At 37.9% G+C, this 24,984-nt stretch overlaps 1 protein-coding gene across 2 annotated transcripts; it reads right to left on the reverse strand.

Moving 5' to 3' along the window:
• Positions 1 to 1,191: 1,191 nt before the first annotated feature.
• Positions 1,192 to 24,242, reverse strand: PRPS2 (phosphoribosyl pyrophosphate synthetase 2). 2 transcript variants are annotated; one of them, XM_065677445.1, is made up of 8 exons: positions 23,983 to 24,242; positions 14,411 to 14,594; positions 11,697 to 11,717; positions 7,917 to 8,015; positions 7,313 to 7,437; positions 4,253 to 4,426; positions 2,933 to 3,092; positions 1,192 to 1,903 (listed from the first exon to the last, which is right to left on the reverse strand). In XM_065677445.1, the coding sequence occupies exons 1-8, from the start codon at positions 24,102 to 24,104 to the stop codon at positions 1,811 to 1,813; spliced, it is 978 nt and encodes a 325-aa protein (XP_065533517.1). In that variant the 5' UTR covers positions 24,105 to 24,242; the 3' UTR covers positions 1,192 to 1,810. The 2 variants fall into 2 exon arrangements, with proteins under 2 accessions (XP_065533517.1, XP_065533518.1); XM_065677446.1 differs by lacking the exon at positions 11,697 to 11,717 and having other exon boundaries at positions 23,983 to 24,241.
• Between the last annotated feature and the right edge of the window lie 742 nt (positions 24,243 to 24,984).

The following is a 24,984-nucleotide window of genomic DNA, read 5'->3' on the forward strand; positions in this document are numbered from 1 at the left end:
TCCAAGACAGCTGGAACATGATTTACGAGGAAGGCTCGCACAAGAATCAATGCCCGCATCCTTCCCTATATGACTTGTGGAGGGTATGTTCTCAAAAAAAAAAAAAAAAAAAAAAAAATCAGACTGATAAAACCCCAAGCAAACTCTTGTCAGAAGTAATCTGCAAGATTTATTTATACAACTTGTGTATAAGCAAACAATTCAGCATTTTTTTTTTTGGTAATAAAGTTGTGATCTATAAAGCAACTGAATTGATACCATGCATTAAAAGTATTGTATACCTTTTGCATAGTAGCAAGCTCTGAACTTTGGTATAATTATGTGGTCACAGACTGGGGGTTAACAACTTAACTGCAAAGTAATATTTTCAGGAATATAGGTTAAATAATCTTACATTTAAAAATTGCTTTACCAAATAAAACTATGTAAGTTCATTTTATGTTGTATTACAACATATTTTTGAAAATTCAGCTGTAGATGAGGCATTTCCAAGAATTAGTGGCTGAACTTAACTCTCATCTTATATACCCTATTTCTGTATTCATCACAGAAAGCAGTACAGATGAAATTTTGTTTTCTGCATTTTCACATTGGAAAAAAAAAAAACATACAAGAAAAAATATTACTGGAGAACTGTAAAGAAAAAATAGATTCATTCTCAGAGAGACAAAAAAAAAATTAGTCTGTTTCATGACTGTCTTAAATGGAAGGGAAAAACCTGTTTTATAATACAGTATTTTATCATTGTAAGTATACCCCAGAATAAGCAAGGTAGGATGAAACAGGCTGTTCTTTATGCAGCTCCACAGTAAAGAAGCATTTCTGAAGCATGGCAAATGCTTTTGTATGTAACAACTATGATTTCAGGTAGCAAACTGAGCTTTCCCATGATCTAGGTGCAGGAACACAATCTTAATATGCACAGACTCTTCCTATGTAGCAGGAAGACTGTAAATTTGCTGTTTGGACTTTGCATAGTGAAGCTTTACAATATTATCAGGAAAAATGCTATTTAATGATTCGTATGATCAATCAAGTAGTGTCAAAAACTAAAGGAAAAAGGCAAAATTTAAACACATTGTTGATGATTGAAGACTGGCTCTTAATACTGAAACACATGAAATGGATCATCCTGGGAATACCTTATTCTTATCACATTAATCTTAAACTGAAGACAGTAACTTCACAGAATAGGTGTTAAGCAAACAATTTAATGTAATGAGAGCTTTACAAAAGAAAACAGCAGCTACATACATCTTGTGGAAAACAAGAACTTGAAGCATATGAAACAGTTAATACTATGGATGTGTCAACAGCTTCTTAAAATTAACATCAAGTTTACATTCTGTTAGGGCTTACAAAACGCTACTCATGGTAGTTAAATGTAACAAAAAACAACAGCTGCTTGTTTGACAGATGAATAGATACAAGATACCCAAGCCTGCAGCATTTAGCTTAACACAGAACATGATCTTACATGCATACATCTCATCAAGTTTTACGAACAGTTTGTAGAGTTCTGCCTAGAAAAATGGATCTGAAGCAGCAGCTTAGCAGAAAGCAAGGGCAGACACAAAAAACTTATACAACACGACTTCCAGACTCTCCAGGGAATTGATGAAGTTTCTGCACGACTGAGATTTATTGCCCATTTACAAAGAACAAATGGTAATTACAAGACAAATAAAATAATTAAACCTAAAAGCTCTGGAATTGTACAAAGATACTAATTTCTTGTGGTTGAGATGCATTGTTAAAAACAGTGCTAGCTGAAGGGACCTTTGCAACAATGCAATGTAACCTCCTACAGTTACAAGGGGACGTGACTGAACAGGTAAGACACAGATTCTCCGTTATGTGTTCTTCTAATTGCCTCAGCCAGAATCATGGAAATGTCAATAAACTGAAAGAAAAATGAAGATGATAACTTTTATAGCATGCCGAGAGCAATAAACATTTAGAAGCATATGAACAAACACTCAATTTATCATTGCGCTCTTGTCCCTCTTCTAGCAATTAAATAAACATTAAAGCATTAACTACATAACAAATACTTAAGAACTGCATTAATAGAAACTCAAAAACTGGGTAAGGGAGCATTGAATAAGGTTGCTGCACAGGCATACTGCTGAGACTTCTGGCACAGGGCATGCTGTCAAAAAAACTATTCCAGCCATCAGATGGCAGTGTCCACTGGACACAAATATAATTTAAGGGAAGTATACCTTTTATGGTCTCAATAAATACCAAATAAATCTTAACATAAAAAAAAAAAAGTGTTGCCTGAAAAAAAGAATAAATCCCAACACCTTCCCCCCCCCCCAAAAAAAAAAACACACAAAAAAAAAAAAAACAACCCACAAAACCCAACAATCTTTTATGCTTTCCTCCACTCTGTAGTACAGAAAGACTCCAAAGGGGACACATGACTTCCCAGAACAACCATGTGCAAAATCTACTAACTTAAGTGAACGTTGTACTTTCATTTGGTTTTTAAAAAGAAACATATGACATTGTTATCTTGGCATTTTCTTCAGCGTATTTAAAAAAAAATAAAAACAATATGAAGGTTTCTGTGGCATCCACAATAATGTAGCTAACTTGAGCTCCTACATACAAATATTGTATGATTAATACTGATAAAAAAACCCCAACAAAACAAAAAACCTGAACAAACTAAAGACCCAGCCAGTTTTACATTTGCCACTTTTTCACAGATACACATACACTATTAGCTACACATACCAAATATTTTCAATATTCTATTGCACCAAAAAAATCCCCTTAAAACAGTTCGTAGGCATGTTTTAGCAAGATGTTCTGCAAACATTATCTTTTAGAATATTATTTTGCTCTCATGGCACAAATTCTAGCATCAGTGAACAGTAAAACACAAATCCAGAGTTTAAACAGATGACAGACACTATGGTACCTGAATTTTTGGGCAGTGTTTCATTTTCTCTTCTTGGGGGATTGTGTTAGTTACCACAACAGCCTCAAATGCTGCATTATTAATCCGAGAAATAGCAGGACCAGAAAAGATGCCATGTGTAAGAATGGCATAAACTTTAGTAGCTCCAGCAGATACCAACCTGTAGAACATGAAGGAAAAGTCTGCTGTCATGCCTGTTTACATACATGACTACAGATGAAGCCAGATACAAATCTCCATCTCCGCAAAATACATTTTACACACAAATTCCTCCTGGAAACTATAGGAATATACAAATATCTACAAATTAATTCAAAGAACTTAAAACTTTCCACTCATATAAGGCTCATCAAAAAACCTGCTAATTAAACAGCTCTTTCCAGTAGCAGTGATACTAGTCTAAAATGCTGTACATATTAATACAGGACACAACTGAATACTGGGACAAGTTTTCTATCTTAATCAGGCAAAAATAAAATAGGTTTGATGGAAGTATTCACAAGTCTGCTGTGCCTGCCTTTTTGTCCACCTTTGTTTTCATTTGCAATTCAAACGATTCTGCTTGGAAAGAGTTTGAGGAAGAAGAAATGTTAATAATTAAAAGCCTAGCTTACTGCAGGGTTGTGGAAAAACATGCTGTTCATCCAAACACAGTGAAATGCAGCACAGGAATAAAAAAGGAGTCTAAATCCAAGAACCAGAACACTTTGTTGAGGAATCAGTCTCTTAACTTGGTTTTGACTGAGCTCTCTGCCTCCAGATGCTCAGCTATGTCCTAGGTGCTTTTCTAGTCTTGCAAATGGAGACCTCAAGGAGTGGTATTTTATAAGACCACAGCATAAGCACAGTAAGATAGGGGAAAAAAAAAAAAAACAAACCTCAACCCAAACAGAACGCACACAACCCAAAACAAACAAACAAACAAACATCCATGACAAAAACCACAGAAACATTATTTCATTTGGAATGACTCAACAGAATCAAAGTTTTCTGGTCATTCTCAGCAATAGATTTAGTAGCTGCAACCTACAAGGATGCACTGTGACAGGGTGAGTGTGTACAAAGTTAAATGTCTTGTTCTTTATTCTGTCCTCTTTCTAAATACAGATACTATATTTCTGTAGATATATTTTCAGTTCCACATTCTAAAGTGGGACACTGCTTGATCACAGGACTACAACCTATAGACTCCAGGATCACAATTACTTCACACTACAAAGGTCAGGTGGGGTTATAAGCATGCAGGACACAGCCACCACATTCATCAGCTATCTGCAAGTTACAGTATAGCAGGACAGCGGGCCAGTTCATAACACTTACTTGTCTGCTGCATGACATATTGTGCCACATGTGTCAGCCATATCATCAACTAGAATTGCTACTCGGTCTTTCACATCACCAACCAAGACCATTCTGTCCACTTCATTTGCCTTTTTTCTTTCCTTATGAATGAGAGCAAATTCCACATTCAGTCTGTCAGCAATTGAAGTAACCCTAAGTTACGGGAAGAAATACAGCACATTCAGAAGATTATTTTAAAAGAAAAAGCAGAGCCATAGGGTGCATTTGTCATAAGCCACAGTTTTATGTTTTCTGGCTTTGAAATTACTGCAGCAAAAGCTAAGTGCCTGGATTTGAACACATTTCAGCTACATACAAGCTTTTATTAAACTGCTGCAATACCTAGTGATGGACACTTACTTAAAGTGGAGGTAGCCTCAATTCTAAACCTACACCAGTATGCACTGTAGCATTCTCTAACTGAAAATACCGTTGCAGAAATGTGAAAACAAACCAAAGGGGAAAAAAACCCTAGTGGGGTTTCCCCACTAGGGAAACCTAGTGACGGACACTTTATTTAAAGTAGAAGTAGCCTCAATTCTAAAGCTACACCAGTATGCACTGTAGCATTCTCTAGCTAAAAATCCCATTGCAGGAATATGAAAACAAACCAAAGGGGAAAAAAGCCAAAGAATTTAATAGTGATTAGTATTCCTTTTAGCAGTACTTGATAGTAATCTACTACCTTACTTCATTAGTAATTCCCTCACCAGACATCTGCTTGACAAAGATCTGTTAAAACTATTCAGGGTGACCTCTGGTGGCCAGACAAACCTCCAATAACCAATAATTTGTTACAAACTTCTGATTGCTTTTTTTAGGTTTTTTTAATATACCAGAGCTGGTGGGTACAAAGACACAGGGGTAAACAATATTGTGTTTTTTCTATGTTGGTGCAACCTTGTCTTTTAAAAGATGTTTAGATGGCTGTTTTTTAAAAAGATGTTTAGAATGTTATCAACAAGGTTATTAACATACACAGCTAATAGAGAATAGTTTTACTTCCTTACGACTTAAATACAAAAGGTGCTGTTACAGTATTTCAACAACTGAGTGATAAATAAAAGCCCCAAGTTTTTGGCATTTTTTCTGAGTAATTGTGTAATTTCATAGCAAGGCTTCAGTGAAATTAACAGAATTTGCATCCCTTATTTCAGTCACAAAATTTAATAAGCTAGAAAAACAAGCAAACCGTAAAAAAAAAAAAAAAACAAAGCCAGATATTTTAAATTACTGAAAGAACATTTTTTAAAGTTTCTTTAATTCTTACAGATTTAAATTTTAAGACAAATTTTATTCACATTTTATTCACTTTTCATTAACGCAAATATTATTTTGAAGGTTGGCATGTTTTAAATGGAAAGGCCAAACCATTTTGCTTACATTACATTAATGGAAGTGAAGAAGCAGTTGTGAAGTTACTGAAAGCAACATCTTTTCCCACTTCAAAAACTGATTGGTCGTGTTACAACAGAAAGGTACCAAAGATAGACTATGTTAAATACAGTGAAAGTGGTCCTCGAAAAATAAAGTCTTATTGTCAAACTGGTAATACACAAATATTAGAGGAAAAAAATTGCTATCTTCTGATTTGAATTCTAAGCAAAGGCTGTATTTAGTTACAAAAACCAAAAAAAAAAAACAAAACAAGACGACAACCCAACAAAATCCCAAACCAAAAAAAACCAAAAAGAAAACTACAGTATCCAGATAGGAATGAACAAAGAAATTTAATTGGCTGAGCTCTCTGGGTTTTAGAATGTTTTCTATGGTTTCTATTCTTCACATCTTTAACTTGATTCATCTAAACGGGAACAGTTACGGAATTCTAAGCAGTCCTACTTCCCTATGAATTATTGCAGCATGAAATGGGGAGACACTTTTTAGCAGGGCCTGATACAATAGGATGAGGGGAAATGATTTTAAACTAAAAGAAGGGAGATTCAAGCTCGATGTGAGGAAGAAATTTTTTTTACATTGAAGGTGGTAAAAAGGTTGCCCAGAGAGGAGGTGGATGCATCATCCCTGGAGACATTCAAGGCCAGGCTGGATGTGTTTCTGGGCAACCTGATCTAGTTGAAGGTGTCCCTGCTCATTGCAGAGGGGTTGGACTAGATGACATTTGAAGGTCCCTTCCAACCTGAACTATTCTGTGAACACGGAAAACAGACCAAAAGACTTCAACTAAAATCAAATTATGAGATTGTTCCACATTTTTCCCCATGCTACATCCAAACGCTTAAACTACTATGGGGTTACAGGCTACATCCAAATGCTTAAACTACTATGGGGTTACAGGATTCTTACTTCATTTGTCTTTTGTTTGTAGAAGGAGCGTGACCAATAAAACTTGAGAATAAGCATTTTGCCTTAGTGCCATGCTTCAGCACCTCACCAGCCAGCCTGGTTCTCCATTAGTTTATACTCATTAGATTACCAAATAAAAGGGAATCTGCTAAATAAGAAATGCATGCTGCAAATGGAGAAACACACCAATTAATTACTCTTTATAGTTTCACCTTTTGCCACTCAAAACTTCACTTCCTTTTTCTAGTATTCATAGTGCACAACTTGGGGTCAATAGGTTTACAGCTGGAATGCAGTAACAAAAAAAAAAACAAACCCAAACACAACTGAAGCAAGCTCTTACCTAAATGCCAGCAGGTACAGTGGGGATAAGCCATATGCTCTGACAGAGAAGAGAAGCTTAGGCAATTCCAGAGCGAAGCAGGAAGAGGTGCAGCAACTGGACTAAAGAAGCAAGCAGCAGGAAAAATCTCTTCCCTCCTGTGGAGGGATTCAGCTAATGAGGCCATAGCCAGGGAAAGAGAAAAAGATTTTCTTTAGAGTATAGAAAGCTCCTGGATGATTTTAAGCATGAACAACATTGGAAGAACTAGCTTTGTTGTTTTTACAATGCAGTTTGGATTAATCAGTGATGTATCATCTATCTTGCATAGCTGATAAAGAAAGGAAGACAAACTACTTCATTAACTGCTAGCTACATGGAAAACTAGTACTTTCAGTCTTGTATAGTACCTTTTTGCACCACCTGCATCAGGTGAAACTATGATACAATTTCTCCACTCCAAAATGTTCTCTTTAATCCATTGCAGCACTGCAGGTTCTGCATACAGGTTGTCTACTGGAATGTCAAAGAAACCCTAGTCAAAAAGAGAAAGAGAATTTAATGAATACATTTTTACGTCTTATCTGGAATAAAGATACAGGGAAAGAATCAAACCCTTGCCTTTCATGTATAGTAGAGCTTTAACTATTATTTTATACTGGTCTAATTCTGCACTATATTACTATCAAATGCAGCAGAAGTTAGACAGATATTAAGGCCTCTAAAAATCTCACCCAACAGTAGTGAAATAAAGAACAGCTGTTCTCAAATAATATAAAAATCAGAAAAGATGAGTGCCTGAAGGTGGCCAAGTTCAAGTTACGAAAAGCTCTCAAAAAATTCAGTGAGTAATATTTAACTTCCATAAATTTAAACAGCTTGACAGTCACAGTGGTATTTCAGTATGGGCAAGTTAGCCTTACTTGAACAGCAAAAATGGAATCTCCTACATTAACCTTTCACACATTAATTCAGTAGAGCCCCTAGCCACAGTTATGAAGAACTGATAGGTACCTGGATCTGAGAAGCATGCAAGTCCATGGTGATGATGTGATCAGCCCCTGCAACTGACAGCATGTTAGCAACAAGTTTTGCAGAGATTGGAGCACGACTCTGGGAAATAAAGCACAAATGTTTAAATTTAAACACTAATTCAACTAGATGAAAGGAGCCAGAAATTTAGCTACTTTTACTGATTTTTCTCCTTTAGAATATATGGAATCTAGATCTGGAGAGCTCCAGAACTTTAGCCCAACTAGTCTGTCAATAGCTAATTTTGCTACCGGGGTTTCAAAACTCACTAGAACATTTCAGAATACCTAAATCAGTTTACACTGTCTGCCTCATAATGCTTTTTAGTAATTAGACTGACAAGCAGATAAATTGGAGATATAGTTTCAAATTTCTTCTATTTAAAACTTTCAGGTAGCTTTCCTATAGCAGAAAGTGGTGTAATCTCCATTTCTAAATTACTACCCTACATTAACACCCAATTCTTGAGCAACTATAACTGCTTAAAAACATTGCCAAACCCAAAGAGTGAAGGCAGAGTGAACCCAAGTTTTGAAAATACTGCTTTAAAAGAGAATCAAGCATTTCTTCATGATACAGTAAACCTTCTAATAGACCCATGGTGGCAGGGGTCTTCTACCCCAGCCAATTTATTTATTATTTTTCTGCTAATTCAGGCTTAAATGTTGGATGCAATTATGAGTCTAGAATTCCCAAAAGGGACAGGGGGCAAGGAGATGAAAAAACCCCCATAACAACCAAGTAAACCAAAACAAACAAAGCCCAACAAACTAAACAAAACAGAAAAGCAGAAAGAACACCAACAAAAATATATTTAGCAATGTTAATGCCAATGGCAAGAGCTTTTTTAGAAGTGACAAGGATGCAGAACAAAGAGCAGCATAAAAAAAATTAAAAAAAGAAGAGAGAAAATGGAAAATTGTGACTGGAAGATACTTCACTTTTTTTTTAGCAACTATAAAGCTTTCTCAGATTTTTTCTTTTAAGCTCTAAAAACAACTGTGTGTCCCTATGTTTAACAGTTTTCTCTAGCAGAAGTACTAGACAAAACCTCCTGTTCTCTTCTTGCTAATCTTTAAGTAAGGCTAATAGCTGGCAGTAACATTAGCATGAAGGCCGAACTCCAATTCAGAGGTTCCATCTCATTGTCAGACTTTGTTTTCTGCTGGCATAGTATTCTCTCCTGCTACATCTCTTTATCAAGTAGCCTCATTTAGCCTCCTAGGAACCTTTTTTGCCTCCACTCCATACACACAATTGCAGGCTATCTCTGCTGTCCTTCCACTGATGCTCAAGGGCATAACCTAAAATAAGCTGAACCACTGCCAATTTAACCTGCATGCTTTTCTCCCCATGTCATATCAGAGCCAGTATTTTCCTCAAAACTTTTGTTAGCTTAGGTGGAAAGTCAGCATTTCCATTTCAACCTGCAGATTGCCAACATACTTTCAGAAAAGGAAGTGAGATATTACAGTCTTTCTTATGGCTGGATCAAGTTTATCACCATCAGGACAGAAATTCTTCCCTTTGAAAACCATCCTTTTTAGTTTTTGTGTTTCACAGAACATCACCATCATTTGGTCTGTTTAAGATGCACAGAAGATATGCAACAACCAGCACTTCTCTAGATGTCTGCAGTTCAGATGCATATAGCTTCCATAAGAGCTTGCTATCTTCAGCATGGACTATTTTCCAGTTACTAAAGACTATGCTGCCCCGCATTTAAATTCAGTTCTGTAAGGTCCAGGTTGGCCAAAGCTTTCTGGATATTTCTATTATTAGTAGTAAATACTTGGTTCACACCACTCAAATTCTTGATCATTTGAGCTTGTCTTAGCAGTGCAAATGGACATTTTTAAGCTGGGCTTTAAAATCTTCTCAAATTGCTGGCAACATCTAATAAAACAAAGGTTTAGTTTCTGCTTTTTTGATTCTATCAGCGTTCTCTTATTAGCTTTTTGCGAAGATCTGTTTTGATGTCAGAGCTAAACTGGACCAACTGGTAATGCTGAAACCACAGGCTGGCTCCCCTGCTTTCCCCATCCCTTCTTCCAAGGCTATATACTTCTACCATTTCCCTTGTGCTGCGCACTGGGACTTGTCTGAACCCACAGCAGCCAGGTGAGCCAGCTCAAATGGAAGGGAAAAGATGACAAGCAAACCAGAACTATCCCCTCCAGCAGAAACAAGTAACTAAGTCAGGCCTGCTGCTAAAGGCAGATTACCTTCTTCCCAGAATGTAGTTTGCCATTTCCTTCCCATCCAGCACACTGAATTTTGCTTTATTTTTTTTTTCCTATTTCTTTTCAATGTGAATATCACTTAGTTTGTCCTAAGCATCAATATCATGAATATCACCAATGCAAAAAAACCCCAAAACAACAAAACCCAAAACAAAATACTTTCCTCCATCAAATACTAGTGAATACATTACCAGTTGTTACTTCTTTCAGTTGCTGGCCTTGCAGGCTGCCTTCCCAGAAGGAAGAACTTGAAGGTTTTACCACTAGGTAACTGGTTTTAGCAGATATGCACACGTCACAGATTGCCTATGTGTTGGTGGACAGAGGGTCTTGAAAGGAAAGATAGCCAGACACCAACACCTGTTTCTCAAGAATGGCTAATAGGAGATTAAGACAAGTGAAGTTTGCAGCTATCTGACAGTTTCTTTTACACAAAATTGTGCATTAAAAGAAAAAACACACAACATGTTCAAAAGGATTTCAGATTTGATTACTTGCATGGAAAATAAATTTTGTCCTACAGTATGACCCAAATTGTAGATTTTAAAATCAAAGGCACTATATTCATGGGAACCTCAGATAACCTATCCTTGTTATTCAAACTTAGATGCCAAAGGTATATAAGAACTCAAGATTTTCTTTATCTTGAGTTTGTAAAGTTTGCTTCTGATCAAAGAGGCAAGGACACAGAAATTAAGTGTTCATTGTTCCATTCTTTGTCACAAGTTAAGATTAGTTTCAGAATAATTAGTGTGAAACACAACATTACATTATGTACAGAAGCTAAATTGTAAAAAAATCACTGAGTTTTTGGTTTCTAAGGAAACTCCCCACTTAAGTTTAACAAGTTATATAAATGATTTCTCCCTTAGTGATGCGTTAGAAATTTGTGATTCTTATAATTACCAGGGGTGGGGGAGAATCTACAAAGCTAATACGAACAGCTTCACAAGAGTAACCATGCAAAGGACATATAGCTGAAAGTAAAAATTGCTCATCAAGATTAAAGCTCTCTTGCCTTTAAACATCTTATTAAATTGTCTTGCTCAAAATGGATCACATCCATCCTGAAGAAAAACAAAACAAAACCCAACCAACCAACCAAATTAAAAAAAAAAAAAAAAAAAAAAAATCCATGAATCCCAAAGATTTATAACTGGAACTTTCACTTCCAGGAAAGTCAGTTGTGAAGTGTATGGATACTGAATGTTCACTAATGTATTGCCAAAATTTATTGTTTAAAAAATGAGATATACGTTGATGCTTCAGAAGTTGACAGCCATTATCTTGAATGCCCAGATAATTTTTTAAGTAGAAGCCAGGAGTTTTCCAGTAGCAAACTATTCCACAGGATTACTGTCATGGCCTAGGTGAAACACAGCTGAAATCAAGAAGTGCAACCGAAAATGTTACTATTTACATTATGTATAACTAGGAAGTTTCACCCGGTTTAAGGCCATATTAATGGAAATACGTAGTGTTAGATAAAACAAAAAAAAAAAAAAAAAAGGATACCTACCCAACGCTCCACGGACCCCTTCTACAAATCAAAAAAACAAAGTTACATGAGCTGTAGAACACCAAACTCGCCTGTCACTCTACTCCTAACTAAGTCAAAGGCATCTCTGCAGCATCCTACATAAGTGTGTCCTGCCCATGGCTTGGAAGGTTAGCATAATTAGAGGGGGCATAAATGCAGCTATGGCCAAAGCACAGATACACCTGAGCTATTGTTAAATTAGCTAGCTTGTGTCTCAGAAGTATTCTAGTTTACAGCAGTACTTGATTTCATCCAAAGTAATTTACCAACTTTTCTATGATTTTCAGTAAGCTTTTTTTTTTTGTTTGTTTTTAACCTCCATTTTCATTTAAAGTTAGTTCAGGTTTAATGCTAAAATTTCCAGAGTAGATTACACAGGTTTTGTGCAGAACATGATTTTTTACTGCAAGGCCCTTTCCTTAGATAAACAAAGAGCTTTTTCATTGTTCTCAGCAATGATAGCTGCAACAGAGGGATGCATAATAAAGGGTTATTGCAAGCAGCAAGGACTCAGCCTATTTAGTTCTTTCTGGATTAAACTCAACAACTTAAATTCAAAGCAGAAAACAGCAACCAGTTTAGTGAAGATTATACTGCTTCACTTCATAGTCAAGCAGACTACAGCAATATCTTTCACCTGAGGGAAGAAAAACTGTGCACAACCATAGCAAGAAAATGGCTGGCACTTCACTGGTATTTCAGGCAGCATACAACTTTTGCACTCAACATAGGTCAAAGACCAAATGATGTGATGCAATCCAACAGCGAGCAGGAAGAAAGATTGCCCTGTCAATAAGCTGCCCAATGTTGACAGATATATTATAGCTTATTTTGCAACATGGAGGTCAAGTACCAAGGTTAATTTCCAAAGATGGCAAACATTTTTTCAATTGCAAAACAGAGGTTAAAAAAAAATAAAAAATAAAAAAAAAAAAAAGAGAAAAAAAGAAATTACATACCTAGAATTGCAGGAGAACACAGTGACACCCAGAGAAGAGTCTGGTACAATGTTCAAATTTTGTTAATCAAAAAAAATCACTTTCATCAGCTATCCATCTTCTGATGGCATTTCCAAAAGACAAAATGCTCCTGGGTGGCATGCTTGGCTATCACACTGTAGGTTTTAAGTGTCTCTTGGAAGTTTGCTACATGGATTTGGGGTAACCTTGACAAGGCATAACCTAGGTGCACAGAAATCTTGGAACATAATCAGCTTTTTCCCACACCAAGAACTTATAGGATGGGCCAGCAGAATCTTCCAATATTAATTTGAAAATCAAAGCATGGTGATGTGTTCTCCTTCCCTTTCAACAAAAGGTTTATTTCTTCCTTTTCAAGCTCTTCTGATAAAAAGTAGTATTTCAGCTCTCCTGATCAAGGGAGAGCATTATTAAATGCAAAACACAGTAAAAATGAAGTTCTCAAAGATGTAAGCAAAGAATAGGGAGCTACTGTCTAACTCCTGAATTCTGCTTTTGGAAGTATAGAGAGGAAGTCTTGATAATATTAGTATGGTATTATAGAGCCTGCACTTAAAGAATGAGTGTATCAGAAAGTAATTTTTCTCTGTTTAGTTTTGTTGTCAGACATCACCAGCTGAGCACTACATCTATTGTAATATCTGCTATTATATTTAGCTCCAGCATTACTTTTCAATATTGTTATGTATTTATAGAAAACAGTATAAAGAACAAGAGAAAGCTTTCAGGATGCTTTGCTTGATGTCCAAAGTGAAAAGGAGAGGGCTGTTTACAAGAAGTATAGGAGAGGTGCAATTTTCCGAAAAGAAAAACCATTGCAATCCTATCTTAAAAGCCAAATTCACTTTTATTCTTTTAAGTATTTTCAAGCGAGATTACGCAAAAGAACATTCACGTAACATATTGCAGGTTTTCTCTGTGTACATATATATACAGATATATATAGATAGATTTCAGAGATAAAAATGCTTAGCTCCTTATTTTTTAAAAACCAAACTATCTTGCCACAGAGTTTGTTACTGCGTTACCAACTTGGCTGAACTGGTATAGTCATCTGCCCTGGCAGACCAAATTCAGGAAAAAGACACCAAGATCAGATGGATATTTATGGGGTTTACATACCATTTGTGGTCTGCATCAATAAAAATTAAAAAACAAAAAAAAAAATTATCTGCCTTGCAGCAAAAAGTTTTTATTAATTACTGTTATGCATTGCAGATTTAATCAGTTCGTTCCATTTGGCTTTCTGTTTAACCATATAGCATAAACCCCATCTAGATAATTATAATAGCACTTCAAATTAAGGATTTAATTCCATGCATTTAAAATGTTTAAAAGGGTGTGCTCTTTTCATATATAAAGGTTAAAAAAGCCCAAAAACAAACTAGGAAAAGCAAGAAAAGCAATTACATAAGGTGAGTTTTGCTAGCAGAGTACTCTGCAATATACCACACATAGGATGTAACTACTTTTTCAAACTGAAGCCATACCAATTATCAAAACACAAGCGAAAAAAAAAAAAAAGAAAAAATTAATGTCTCAGTTCATTCACCTATATATGAAATAATTTAACATTTTACCAAAAAGGATGAAAAAGCCAAATAAATCTTTCAAATCACTTAAATATTTATGAAAATAGGTTTCATCTCCAAAAAAAATTTCAAGTGAACAAGCTGAAGAAAAGCATTCCAAAATGACACAGTTCTTGCCTACCTTATCTTTCTTATCTTGCCTGGCATATGGAAAACATGGAATTACAGCAGTCACTCTGGAGGATGATGCAATCTTGCAAGCATTGATCATGATAAGCAGTTCCATTAAGTTGTCATTTATTTCTCCACAGCCGCTCTGGATGATATACACATCTTCTCCTCTCACACTTTCACCAATCTCTACACTGAAAGAGCAGGAGATGAGCATTAAGACTCTTGAATTACTGGAAAAATATTATTAAAGAACAGGAAAAAAAAAGTTTTATTTCAACAAACTTCTATAGGTTTATCCCCATTTAGTGTAACTTTTTTTTTTTTTTTACAGCAATTTGGATAACTCTCTTCTTGTTACAATGTTTATTTCAGTATAAGCCAGTCTAAAATTTACTTCAGCCTAAATATGGTCTTCATAAGGTCCACACCAACCAACATGTAATTTATGGCTATAGTACTGATGCAGCTCACATTCTTATTAAGTTTGATACTGCCTTTTTGTTTTGTTTTGTCTGTACGTTCTGTGTGCTTGCCATCTCCCAAGAAGATGACTATTCAAAGAATAACCTAGAAAGTACAGAAACAGGGCCAGTTTTGAAGTATTAAGTGCTGCCTGCATCAAAACGTCTCCTTAAAAAGGGAAATTATTTTTCTATTATAATTAAGATGTTACTAAATTCAAGAAACGACTGCATTTTACAAGAGAGAAGTACAACTACGCCTCAAAACCAGAAATTTAGTTAAAATGTATACCATGATGTCCAAGTAAATTACTTTAAAAAAAAATAAAAAATAAAAAGAATTTGGAGAAAAATGAAGAGATCTGCTCATCAACAGCTCACCATGACTCAACTGTTACTTGCATCAGTTGTTCTATTTGCTCTAACTGTGCTTGCATTCTATGGTTCCTTATGATAGTATCTAAGAGTTACTTTGTTCTACAGACTTCAAGGCAAATTCTGGCACAGTTCACTGCTCTCACCACAGAAACAAAAAATTGAATAGACCTCATAAATAAACAGGAAAATTAAAACAAATCTGTTGAATATGGATTCTTTCTCAATACTAGACCCAAGCAAGATAAATCAACTACTGAACCACACTAACTTTTCATACCTGTTACTCCAGAAGTTACACAAACCCAGCAGACTAATCTTCACTTTTCCCTGAATCCATGCACAATGTACAAGAAACAGACACTCCCCAAGTAATGAGATAATCAGGCCTTTCAAATCCATGCTCTACTAAGTTAGTCTTAATTAAACACGAAAATATCTTGGGCCCTTATTTAAAAGGTTGTATATTTACCCAAGACACAAATAAGCAAAAGCTTCTAGCTGGAAACTATCCAAACAGCCCAGATGTGGGTAGAGTAATTTCTCCGATTATTCACAGTCCTTCAGTGCTGAGGCCTGTTCTAGTCAAAGACAATCTGAACAACTTTTGTTTACCAGCTTTCAGGGTGCTGTGTAAGACTCATTAACTTTCAAAAACACTAAACTAGAAAACAGAAAGGAATTTACTGCTTAAAAACATCTTAATGATATGCAAACATTTGATTTATTACCTTCAAGATAGTTGAGTCCATGCTCCCATCCCCCTTATTTGACTCCTCTGCACTCCAAAACAAGCTATAAAAAGATCCTGTCTTATTTTTTGTCCCTAATTGTACACATTTTTTGCCTAACAGTGCTACTAGTAGGTTTTCTTAAGGCCAAAATAAAGCAAACTAGCAAACACCAGGAAGGACAGAAGTGGTCAGGGACAGTGTCATCTACAGATATGTCAGTGTTAATCCAGGAAACCTTTTGGAGGTTTCCGTCTTGGCAAAGACTTTTTTTTTGTTATAGAACTGTTACTTCCCTGTTCAATTTTTTGATCAACAGAATAGGGCTGTTCAGAGAAAACCATTTCTATCGAAATATAGTCTTCGTTTGCTTTCCTTAGTGAAGCTGAAAAAGTTTTAGTCAACATAACTTAAGTTCATTAAGTTCATTACAAAGAAGAGAAAATAGAAAAAGACTAAGAAAAAAAACCCAAATTCATTTTACTGGAGTGACAAAGAAGGGCAGAACAAGATTTTAGTATTTACAGGAAAAGAAACCAACCTAACCATTATTTTCATAGACACATGTAGCAGGAAAACTTTGCTGAATGACGAAAATACATGTTCTTACTGATTGTTACATACACAAAGAACACTAAATTATAACACTCAGAGTTGTTTTGCTCCTTTAGAAACCCAGTCATTTCTAAGCACGCTGCTAAGAAATACCAGGTATTTAGAAGGTCAGGGAATATACTTTGAGATAAATATAGATCTGGTTAATGCAATAGACCTGAAAGGATGCTTTTTCTATTGCCATTAACTACTATCTTTTCAGTGACCTTGGGCTAGCAGTAACTTTTTCATCTTGTAAAGAACTTTGAAAATAGAAATGCTTTTACTTTCTCTCTTGGTGCATTTGAAAAAAATTTGGTTATGCATTTACAGGCCAGAACAACATACTTATTTGGCACACAGAATTGTGAATGTATGTATATATGTATATATAAATACCTTTTCTAGCGCACACAGAAGTCATATGCAGAATAAAATAAATTACTCTTAAATTAATACTTGCATAGCACTGAGGAATAGCCCAGCTAAAGGTGCCAGAGAATAGCATAATGTAATTATTGCAAAAAGATCTTCTCCCAGTCAACTAGAGACAGCTGTGCAACAGATCAGTATCTCTAATTGTCAGCCTTCTCAAAGATTGGTACTGAGAGGTACTATGTAGACTCAACCAATGACACAGAGCTGCTTATTTTACCTTCATCAAGCTACACAATAAAAGGTAACAAGTCATGTTGCCATGTTATACATGACATGTTGTCATGTATTCCATCCGACATAGCCCATACTAAGCACACTGGGACGTTTTTGGATGTTTTGTTGTTGTTGTTGGGTTGTCTTTTGTTTTGTTTTGCAAAAGGATGGTTTGGAGCTTTGTCATCCCCCCTGTTTTGCATCCATACATTCAGCTATAAACAGACAACCACTGAAGGACTATAAACTACACTATCAGTTATCTGAAGTACTGTGCCTCAAATAACTATTAGAGCACACTAACCTAGCAGCAGTCAAACTGTTTGACAGTTATTAACGTTACCACTAAATTCCATTTGGAACATCAATATCATGGCCAAATTAGCTGTTTGAGGGGGTTATTTAAACAATTTCACATATTGAGGACACAAAAGACGGACACAAGAACAAACTGTTGCCTCAAGATTACAAGCTCTGTTTGTTTTATGCAATTTAATCAAATTCAGCTATTTGGTAACACTCAGTTTAAATAAACTTCTCATTCAAGAAGAGTAAATAGAACCCGCACATTTAAAGCCCTGACACCACACAGTTGTGCTTTAAAGTAAAAATTACAGAAATCAATAGCCCAAAGAAGTAATTAATTTTATTTGAGCCAGTTGCTTGGAATCCACAAGTACAAGGTTCTAGCTAGGAAAGATACACACAAGACAGGACATGATAAAAACCAAGATTCAGTGTTGGTGTCTGCCTTCATCTTGCAAAGGCTGATTTGAGAGTTCAATTTAACAAGTAGAAACTTGGATTAATTGCCATGAAACTAAGGATAAGGCTCAAAACCCACTCATGTTACAAACATATCTAAGGAGCTGATGCATCCATAAAGAAAAATTTAAAATCCCAAGTAACAGCAGGCTGAGCTCCTTCTAAGCCAGATTTATAGCACACTCCCAACAGAGTGTACATTGCTTACAGCAATGGGAATTTTAAAAACAAAAACTGGTTGTGGGGAAGCAGGGGAATAAGTACGCGGAGCCAGACTAAAATGATGAATAATGTAATACCATAAGTATAATCCTGGTCAAATCATGTATTTAAAAAGGCTCTAGGTACCTCTTAAAATAATTGCAACAGATTAAGCTTTTAGCCGGTTACAAAAAGCAGGATTTCTCAAGCAATTTAGGTGCCAATAAAGTAGATGTGTACTTCAGGCACTTTTAATAATGAGACAAGAGGCCAGAATTTAAAGTTGAGAGTCCTTATACTGTGAGCAAAAAAGTATCAGTATCTCAAAAGTGATAAAAAAATCCACATGCTGAATTTGCAATTAATTGAAACCCAGCCAATGGAAAGCACTAAGCAATGGTGTGTGCTTGACCCCTTACCTTTGGGAATGCATTTTGCAGAGTCAAGTCTTTTAGCACAAGACCTCCAACTTAGTGGGCAAATAAATATATATAATAAAGTGGGTACCAGCAAAGCCAAAAACAACAAACGAAAATGCCAGAACTGGTTTTAAGTCTGTAGGAATCCCGAACATCCCAGCACCCATCGTCTCCTCACAGTTCCATTTTAATAGTTCCAAGACCAACTCCCATTTAGATCTCCACTGACAACTGCCCCATTCTAATGGTGGGCACTGGCATGGTAAGTACTACAAGATGGGAAATGTCACCTTACCCTCCACTTTGGCACACAGCTTGCCACCACAACAGGGAAACACTTTCACTCAAACACCTCTGGGTTGAGCTACATGCAGTCTGAAAGGAACCCTCAGAAAATTTTGAAGCAAAGGTCTAACAAGTCTGAAGACATGCACAGAGTCTTCAAAGGCTGAGTACCAAACTGTGCAGCTAAGGATATGTGGGACATGTCAGCATTACTCACGTGGGTCATTTTTTGTTTTTACATTTCAAGCATTTAGCATTTACTTAAAGATAAGAAGTGCACAGGTCAACAAAGTGAAGGTCTCAAACCAAAGGCTTTGAAGCAGTTTTAGGCCTTTTCTGATTGAGAGCTATGAACAGTGTGATAAATGGTCATATTTGCTGCATCTTCAATTCCCTATATAAACAAAGTGCATGCTGCAATCCAGAAGCAATTTTTATCTTACTCAGGCAAGCTGGTATCTGTTTCCCCAGCATCCCATTGCTCATGACAGTGTAAGCAAGCAGTGACTAAGGGAAACAGCTGCCTCCAGTGCCACAGGGCAAGAGCACAACCTCACTTGTGAGTCGCTTAGTGGCTGGGTAGTATGGAGACACTTCACACCCAAAACATGCCTAACCCCTACCAGCTTCAGCTGACTTAACAGCAGTTTATGAACTGAGCTTGCTTACTCCACAATTAGAGGTCTGCCAACACCATAACCATATACTCCAGTGAGGGTGATACAGCTTATAACACTTACAGCAGCTGAACCCAAAGGAACCAGGGTACAGGATACATAGGGAGGTCATGTTTCTTTCAAGACAACCACAGTAGAAAAGTTGGAGTATGATGACCGGGAGATGGGAGAGAAATGTTACAGCCAGGTGCTGAACTGTGCATCAGTGATATACAGCACTGATACCAATGTTTCCAGATTTGTTGCTGTCCCGTCCCCCGTCCCGTCCCCCCCCCCCCCAGTTATTTACTCCATAGAACAAACCATTTTCATTATCCAACTTTGTGTGAAATATAGGCTCATGTCCATCCCTGTAAGCTTTCTCCAAGGAAACATCAGACATTTTTTTCTGTCTTCCAAGATTAAATTTCAGTCCAAGAAACCAGTTTTATTTACTTCCAAACAAATGGCCCTCATATCAGCAACACAGCTCTTCCCATAGAGCAAACAGTGTCCTTTTGTAGTCAACCCATATTTTCCTCCAAAAGCTGAACTGCATACACTTAAGTCAATGTTCCTGAAACAACTCAGCCTCAGCAGCTAAATAAGGCTGCCGGTAGGCAGCGTCCCAATTCACACGTGCAAGGCAGGACTTTAATTCCCTTCCTCATGGCTCTGTCAAGAAAATCTGCAAAAAGACTCACTTCAGTCAGTGAATCTGACAAGAAGCTCACAAGAATGGGTAGGAGCACTATGTGTGTAAGAGGATACCGTCTATGACTTTAGTTTCTCCATGTTGAAAATAACAAGAAGAGATTAAATAGTCTTTAAAGAAGCAAGCACACCATATACTGCAAGAAATCTTTTTAAAATTAGACATGTACATTCAATGACTTTTTTTTTATATCAGCTGACTTGTCAAAATGCCTGCATTGGGATTAATTGTGTATTAACTGAAATTAAATGCCATCTCAAATTATTTGGAGATAATTCTGTGAAGAACTTCAGAGCATTTATATGCTTCTGTTACATGTCTGTCAAACAGAGCTTCATGATGCTGAGGCTGCAACAGCCTTTTACATGCCTGTTTAAGGACTTCCATTCCTTTCCTCTTCCTCCAGCCTGCCAAACTGCCGACAGTTGCTTGTGGGTTTTGAAGAAGATAAATTGATTGAGCAGCCCTGCCATTTTACCAGATAAGTGAAAAGGTGGTGCCACCCTACCATTACACTGCCTGGCACTTAATTGACACACAAGCTTTGAATACCAGAGTTATCTTCCACAACCAGATATTATTGAGGGGCTCTCTCACTGCTTTAGTTAAGGTTGCTTGACTTTAACAGTCAGTTGAACAAAAGTGTTTCAATACAGTTTTGATGGAAGACGTAAAAAAAAAAAAAAAAAAAAAATGGACCAGCGATTGAGCCTCCCAGCAATTTTCCTCACTTTGTCTAGCATAGAGATTGCACTTCTCTGTTACAGACCTGTAAGAATACAGAATGCCTAGATCAGAAGACAACCAGGATATTGCTGGATATGCCAGTCTCAGCATAAATTAAAAAGACAAGTCTTTCCCATTTTACTTGTTCTGGAGTTGGGAATACACCTGTCCATTTAGCTACAGTGCTTGTCAGTGGTGGCCCTATGCCTGTCTAACCTCAGGGTACACAGCTTCAGTTCCTCAAACACATGTCTACTAAGTATCAGGACTGAGTCCTTAAGCCCATTTGAGTTGAAATATAATGCAAAACACTTAACAGCTCTTCTCCCAACTCTGTTCTGCAAGCCAGGCTAACTGCAGTTCTCAAATGAAGTGTTTCCAGACAGAACTCTGACAAGGATTTAGCCCTGGGGCTGCACAGATTTATCCATTTGCACATAATTTACATTTAAGAGAATGCAGCAAACAGCAAGGCAGAATTTTTAACAAAAGGTGAATCTTCTCTGCAACTTGCTAACTGAACAGATCTGACAAGGCAAGAGTTTGTTGACCGTCAGGCCCAGGCTTATCTGTTTGCACAGGGGTTTGACCGAGTGCCATTGGGAAGGTTTGAGGTTCTTTGAGCACTTTAACTATCAGGTTCTAGTATTCTGCAATACTGCAAATGTATTTCATAATGCCAATACATTTGTTTATAAATTAAAAAATGCAAAAAAAAAAAAGGGGGGGGGGAAGACTGGATTATATAGCAAGAAATAGATTTTGGCTTACATATGTGCACAACAAAACTTTGCCCTGCAGACTGAAAAATCGAAATGCTTCAGCACAAATATCTTACCAACTTTAGCTGTAGTATGATTTCAAATACACTGTTGATGAATTCCCTTATTACTATTGCCTGTTTTTAATAATTAAGAACATCAGTCTACAAAACTGGAAGGCCAACGCTCTGAAATAATTCCTAAGGATATTGAAAAGATTACCCACTTAAAACATTATATATATATAGCGGGTGCAACTGCACCTGCTGAATGGGAAACAAGAGCTTCATTTTAGAATGCAAAAGTGTGAAGTGGTAAAAAAAAAACAAAAACAAAAAACAAAAAAACCCCAAACACTTAATGATTTAAAGTGTTAAGGCATTTTAAGTTAAGAAAAAAAAAAAATAGAAAAAAAACACCATGTCAGTGGTGCAACAGAAGCAACCAGAAATAATGTTTAGACTCGATACGCTCCTCATATCTATACTATACTACATCCCTAGTTGCCTGAGAAAATAAATTGGCTTTACTAGATTGGCCAAACCACTGACACCATACAGTCACCACTACCTATTTGTTTAATGGCAGAGGTCAGTATTGCACACCTAGAAAAACAGGTGCAATGACAGACTAGAGATTATTGTACCCTGAAGCATAGAATTTAATTAACTTGCCTCATAAATATGTAAAATTTGGAGATAAATTTCTACCTTGGATAAAATTTAAATCAATTAATCTCTGCTTAAAACACAGCAAACAGCAGAACTGAATGTTTCTGGAGAACAAATGCAAAAAAAAAATTAGACATAAATTAGCAAAGAAGTCATGCAACCAAATACACAAGTTTTACCATGCAGAAAAGAGATCAAAGAGCAATAAAGTGAGTATGGGGCTGGAAAGACTTGAAAGAAGATTTAAACATTCAATCAGGAATGAATAGAAGAGTTAGAGTGTGCAAACATTAGGTTGCATAAACGCCAATGGAAGAGGGTTTATAGTAATGCCAGTGAGCATAACCAGAACAAGAGCAATTAAACTGAGAATGCAAACACGTAGACAGAATGGAAGGACAAGCTTTGTGAGAGCAATTTTAGAATACATCATGTTAATCTTTCAAAGGGAACAATGAAAACGTGTTTGTCTGGGAGATTTAGAACAAGAACAGATAAAAGTCAACATATGATAACCTCAGAGACTAGCCAGCTACTTACAGTTGGGAACTTGTGTTTCAGAATCAACCGGCAGCCTAGTCTCAATCACCTTTACAGAAAAGCAGCTGCACTGTCTTACCAGTTCATGGGATGAGCATACAGCTGTCCCCTCACTTTAAAATTCTTCATTAAAAATGAGTAAATAAAATAGGTGGGTCAGAAAGCCAAGATGACTAATGAAGAATAGCAATACTGGTAGAAAAAGCACTGGCAAGCACATTCTCCGAGAGTCAGACTAAGCTGTCCTCATGGCTTCACACAGGATTTTTCCTGTAATAGGAGTCACTTCCTGCATTTGACTGGCCAGGAACCCAATACACCTGCGCTTTCAGGAGTGAGCCAAAGCCATAGTAACAACTCTATTATCCTCATACAGGACCAACAGTCTTGAACTAAGGAGGTGAAACATATCAGAGCTGCAGCTGCACCACCACACTGATACATACAATGTAAAGACCAGTTGAACAAATCCTGAGGGGTGATTTGACCCAGGCTCTTTCTCAAGTGTCTAGCCATCACCATCCTGCTCGTATATCTGCTTGCATACAAGCCTACTTAGGAAGTGGCATAATATACCATAATTCATAAACTCGAGATGGTTTTATATTTATGGAGACAGAGCCGATCAGCGGTTAACTAGCTATCTGCAAACAGCGGGCAGAAGCTCACGCTGCAGACGGGCTGCCTGCAGCACACACCGTCCTCACCCCACAGGAGGATGCTCTTCACCTGGCACTGGCCGGACCGCCTCCTCCCGGCCCAGCAGCTCCCGGAGGGAGCCCAGGCGAGCGGGAACAGCTCCGGTGCAGTAGCTGTGCTCCTCAAGGCCCTTCTGCCTGCCACGGGACGGAGAACGGGTCAGCCAGGACAGGACGGGCCTCACCTAACCACGCCGGACCCCTGCGGCCGCGCCCGCTCCTGGCGAGGGCCAGCCCATAGGCTTGTGCACCGGCTCGACCGCAGCAGCAGGTGACGGGGCGGCGGCTGGGGAAAGAGGCCCGCTCCCCACCGCTCCCGTCCTCACGCACCTGGTCTCCTGGTTGCTGAACTTCTTGGTGACCACCTTGCCCAGCTCCAGCCCGAGGCGGTCCGCCACCCGCCGGGACAGGTCGTGGTGGGAGCTGCCGCTGAACAGCACGATGTTCGGCATGGTGGAGAGCAAGAGCGGGCGGGTCCGCGGCGGGGACGAGAAAGAGAACGGAGAGACCACGGTGCGGAGCCAAATAACCCGCGCCGCGGGACCGCCCCTGCCCCGCCGCCGCGGCGGAGCGGGGCGGGCGGGCCCGGGAGGGCGGTGCCAGCCGGGGGCGCCGCGGGGCACAGGTAGCGGCGGCGGCCGGTAGCGGGCTGAGCTCCGGCGTTAAGGGGGACGGGCAGGTGGTGCTCAGTCGGGCAAAGCCGGCCTCCTCTTCCTCCTCCTTTCCTCCTCTTCTCCTCCTCTTCTTTCTCCAAGCCCCCTTACCCAAGCGCAGTCCGTGCCCCTTCCCGGGCAGCGAGCTACCGTCCTGCCTCTTTAACAGGGTTAGGTCGCAATTTACCTTAGGCAGAGGTCTGCCTTCGCTTCACTTTCGTATTTCGAGGAAGGGACGGATGGAAGGACGGACGGAAGGTGTTAGGAAGTGTTTGGCTACCTGTGCAGTGGCGTATGTATGGTTCAGATGACACTGTCACCTCAGAAAGCAATCGCCAATTACAGCTACAGCTAGGTATATGTTTACTTAGGTAGGTACCTAACTAGTTTTTGCTACCAGAGCTGTCCTTAAATAACCTGCAGCCGATTCTGTATATACACCATTCGTTTTCCATTAGCACATTTGTTTTTCTTGATTGTTGCTTAGAAATAGGCTCACGTGCAAGCTACTGTCAGAAAACCGAACAAAGACAGAAAGTTCGTAGCTCTCAGCTACAGTTATTTAAGCTCATAACAATAAATAAATTGAATGGAGTAAGTGACTTCAGAACCACATCAGTTTTCCTGCCTCAAGCAAACCTTTGCTTCCAAGAGCAAGTTCTTGGACATATGTTTAATA

This window comes from Lathamus discolor, chromosome 4 (assembly GCF_037157495.1).
Source record: "Lathamus discolor isolate bLatDis1 chromosome 4, bLatDis1.hap1, whole genome shotgun sequence".
NCBI lineage: Eukaryota > Metazoa > Chordata > Aves > Psittaciformes > Psittacidae > Lathamus > Lathamus discolor.

What these genes read in the sequence shown, in the direction of transcription:
- PRPS2 (XM_065677445.1), bottom strand. Translation starts at nt 24,104, where the DNA reads ATGCCGAACATCGTGCTGTTCAGCGGCAGCTCCCACCACGACCTGTCC. An exon ending in GATGCAGGTGGTGCAAAAAG is followed by an intron (nt 4,427 to 7,312) that starts GTACTATACAAG and finishes CCCGTAACTTAG; the next exon opens with GGTTACTTCAATTGCTGACA. An exon ending in ATATGTCATGCAGCAGACAA is followed by an intron (nt 3,093 to 4,252) that starts GTAAGTGTTATG and finishes CATGTTCTACAG; the next exon opens with GTTGGTATCTGCTGGAGCTA.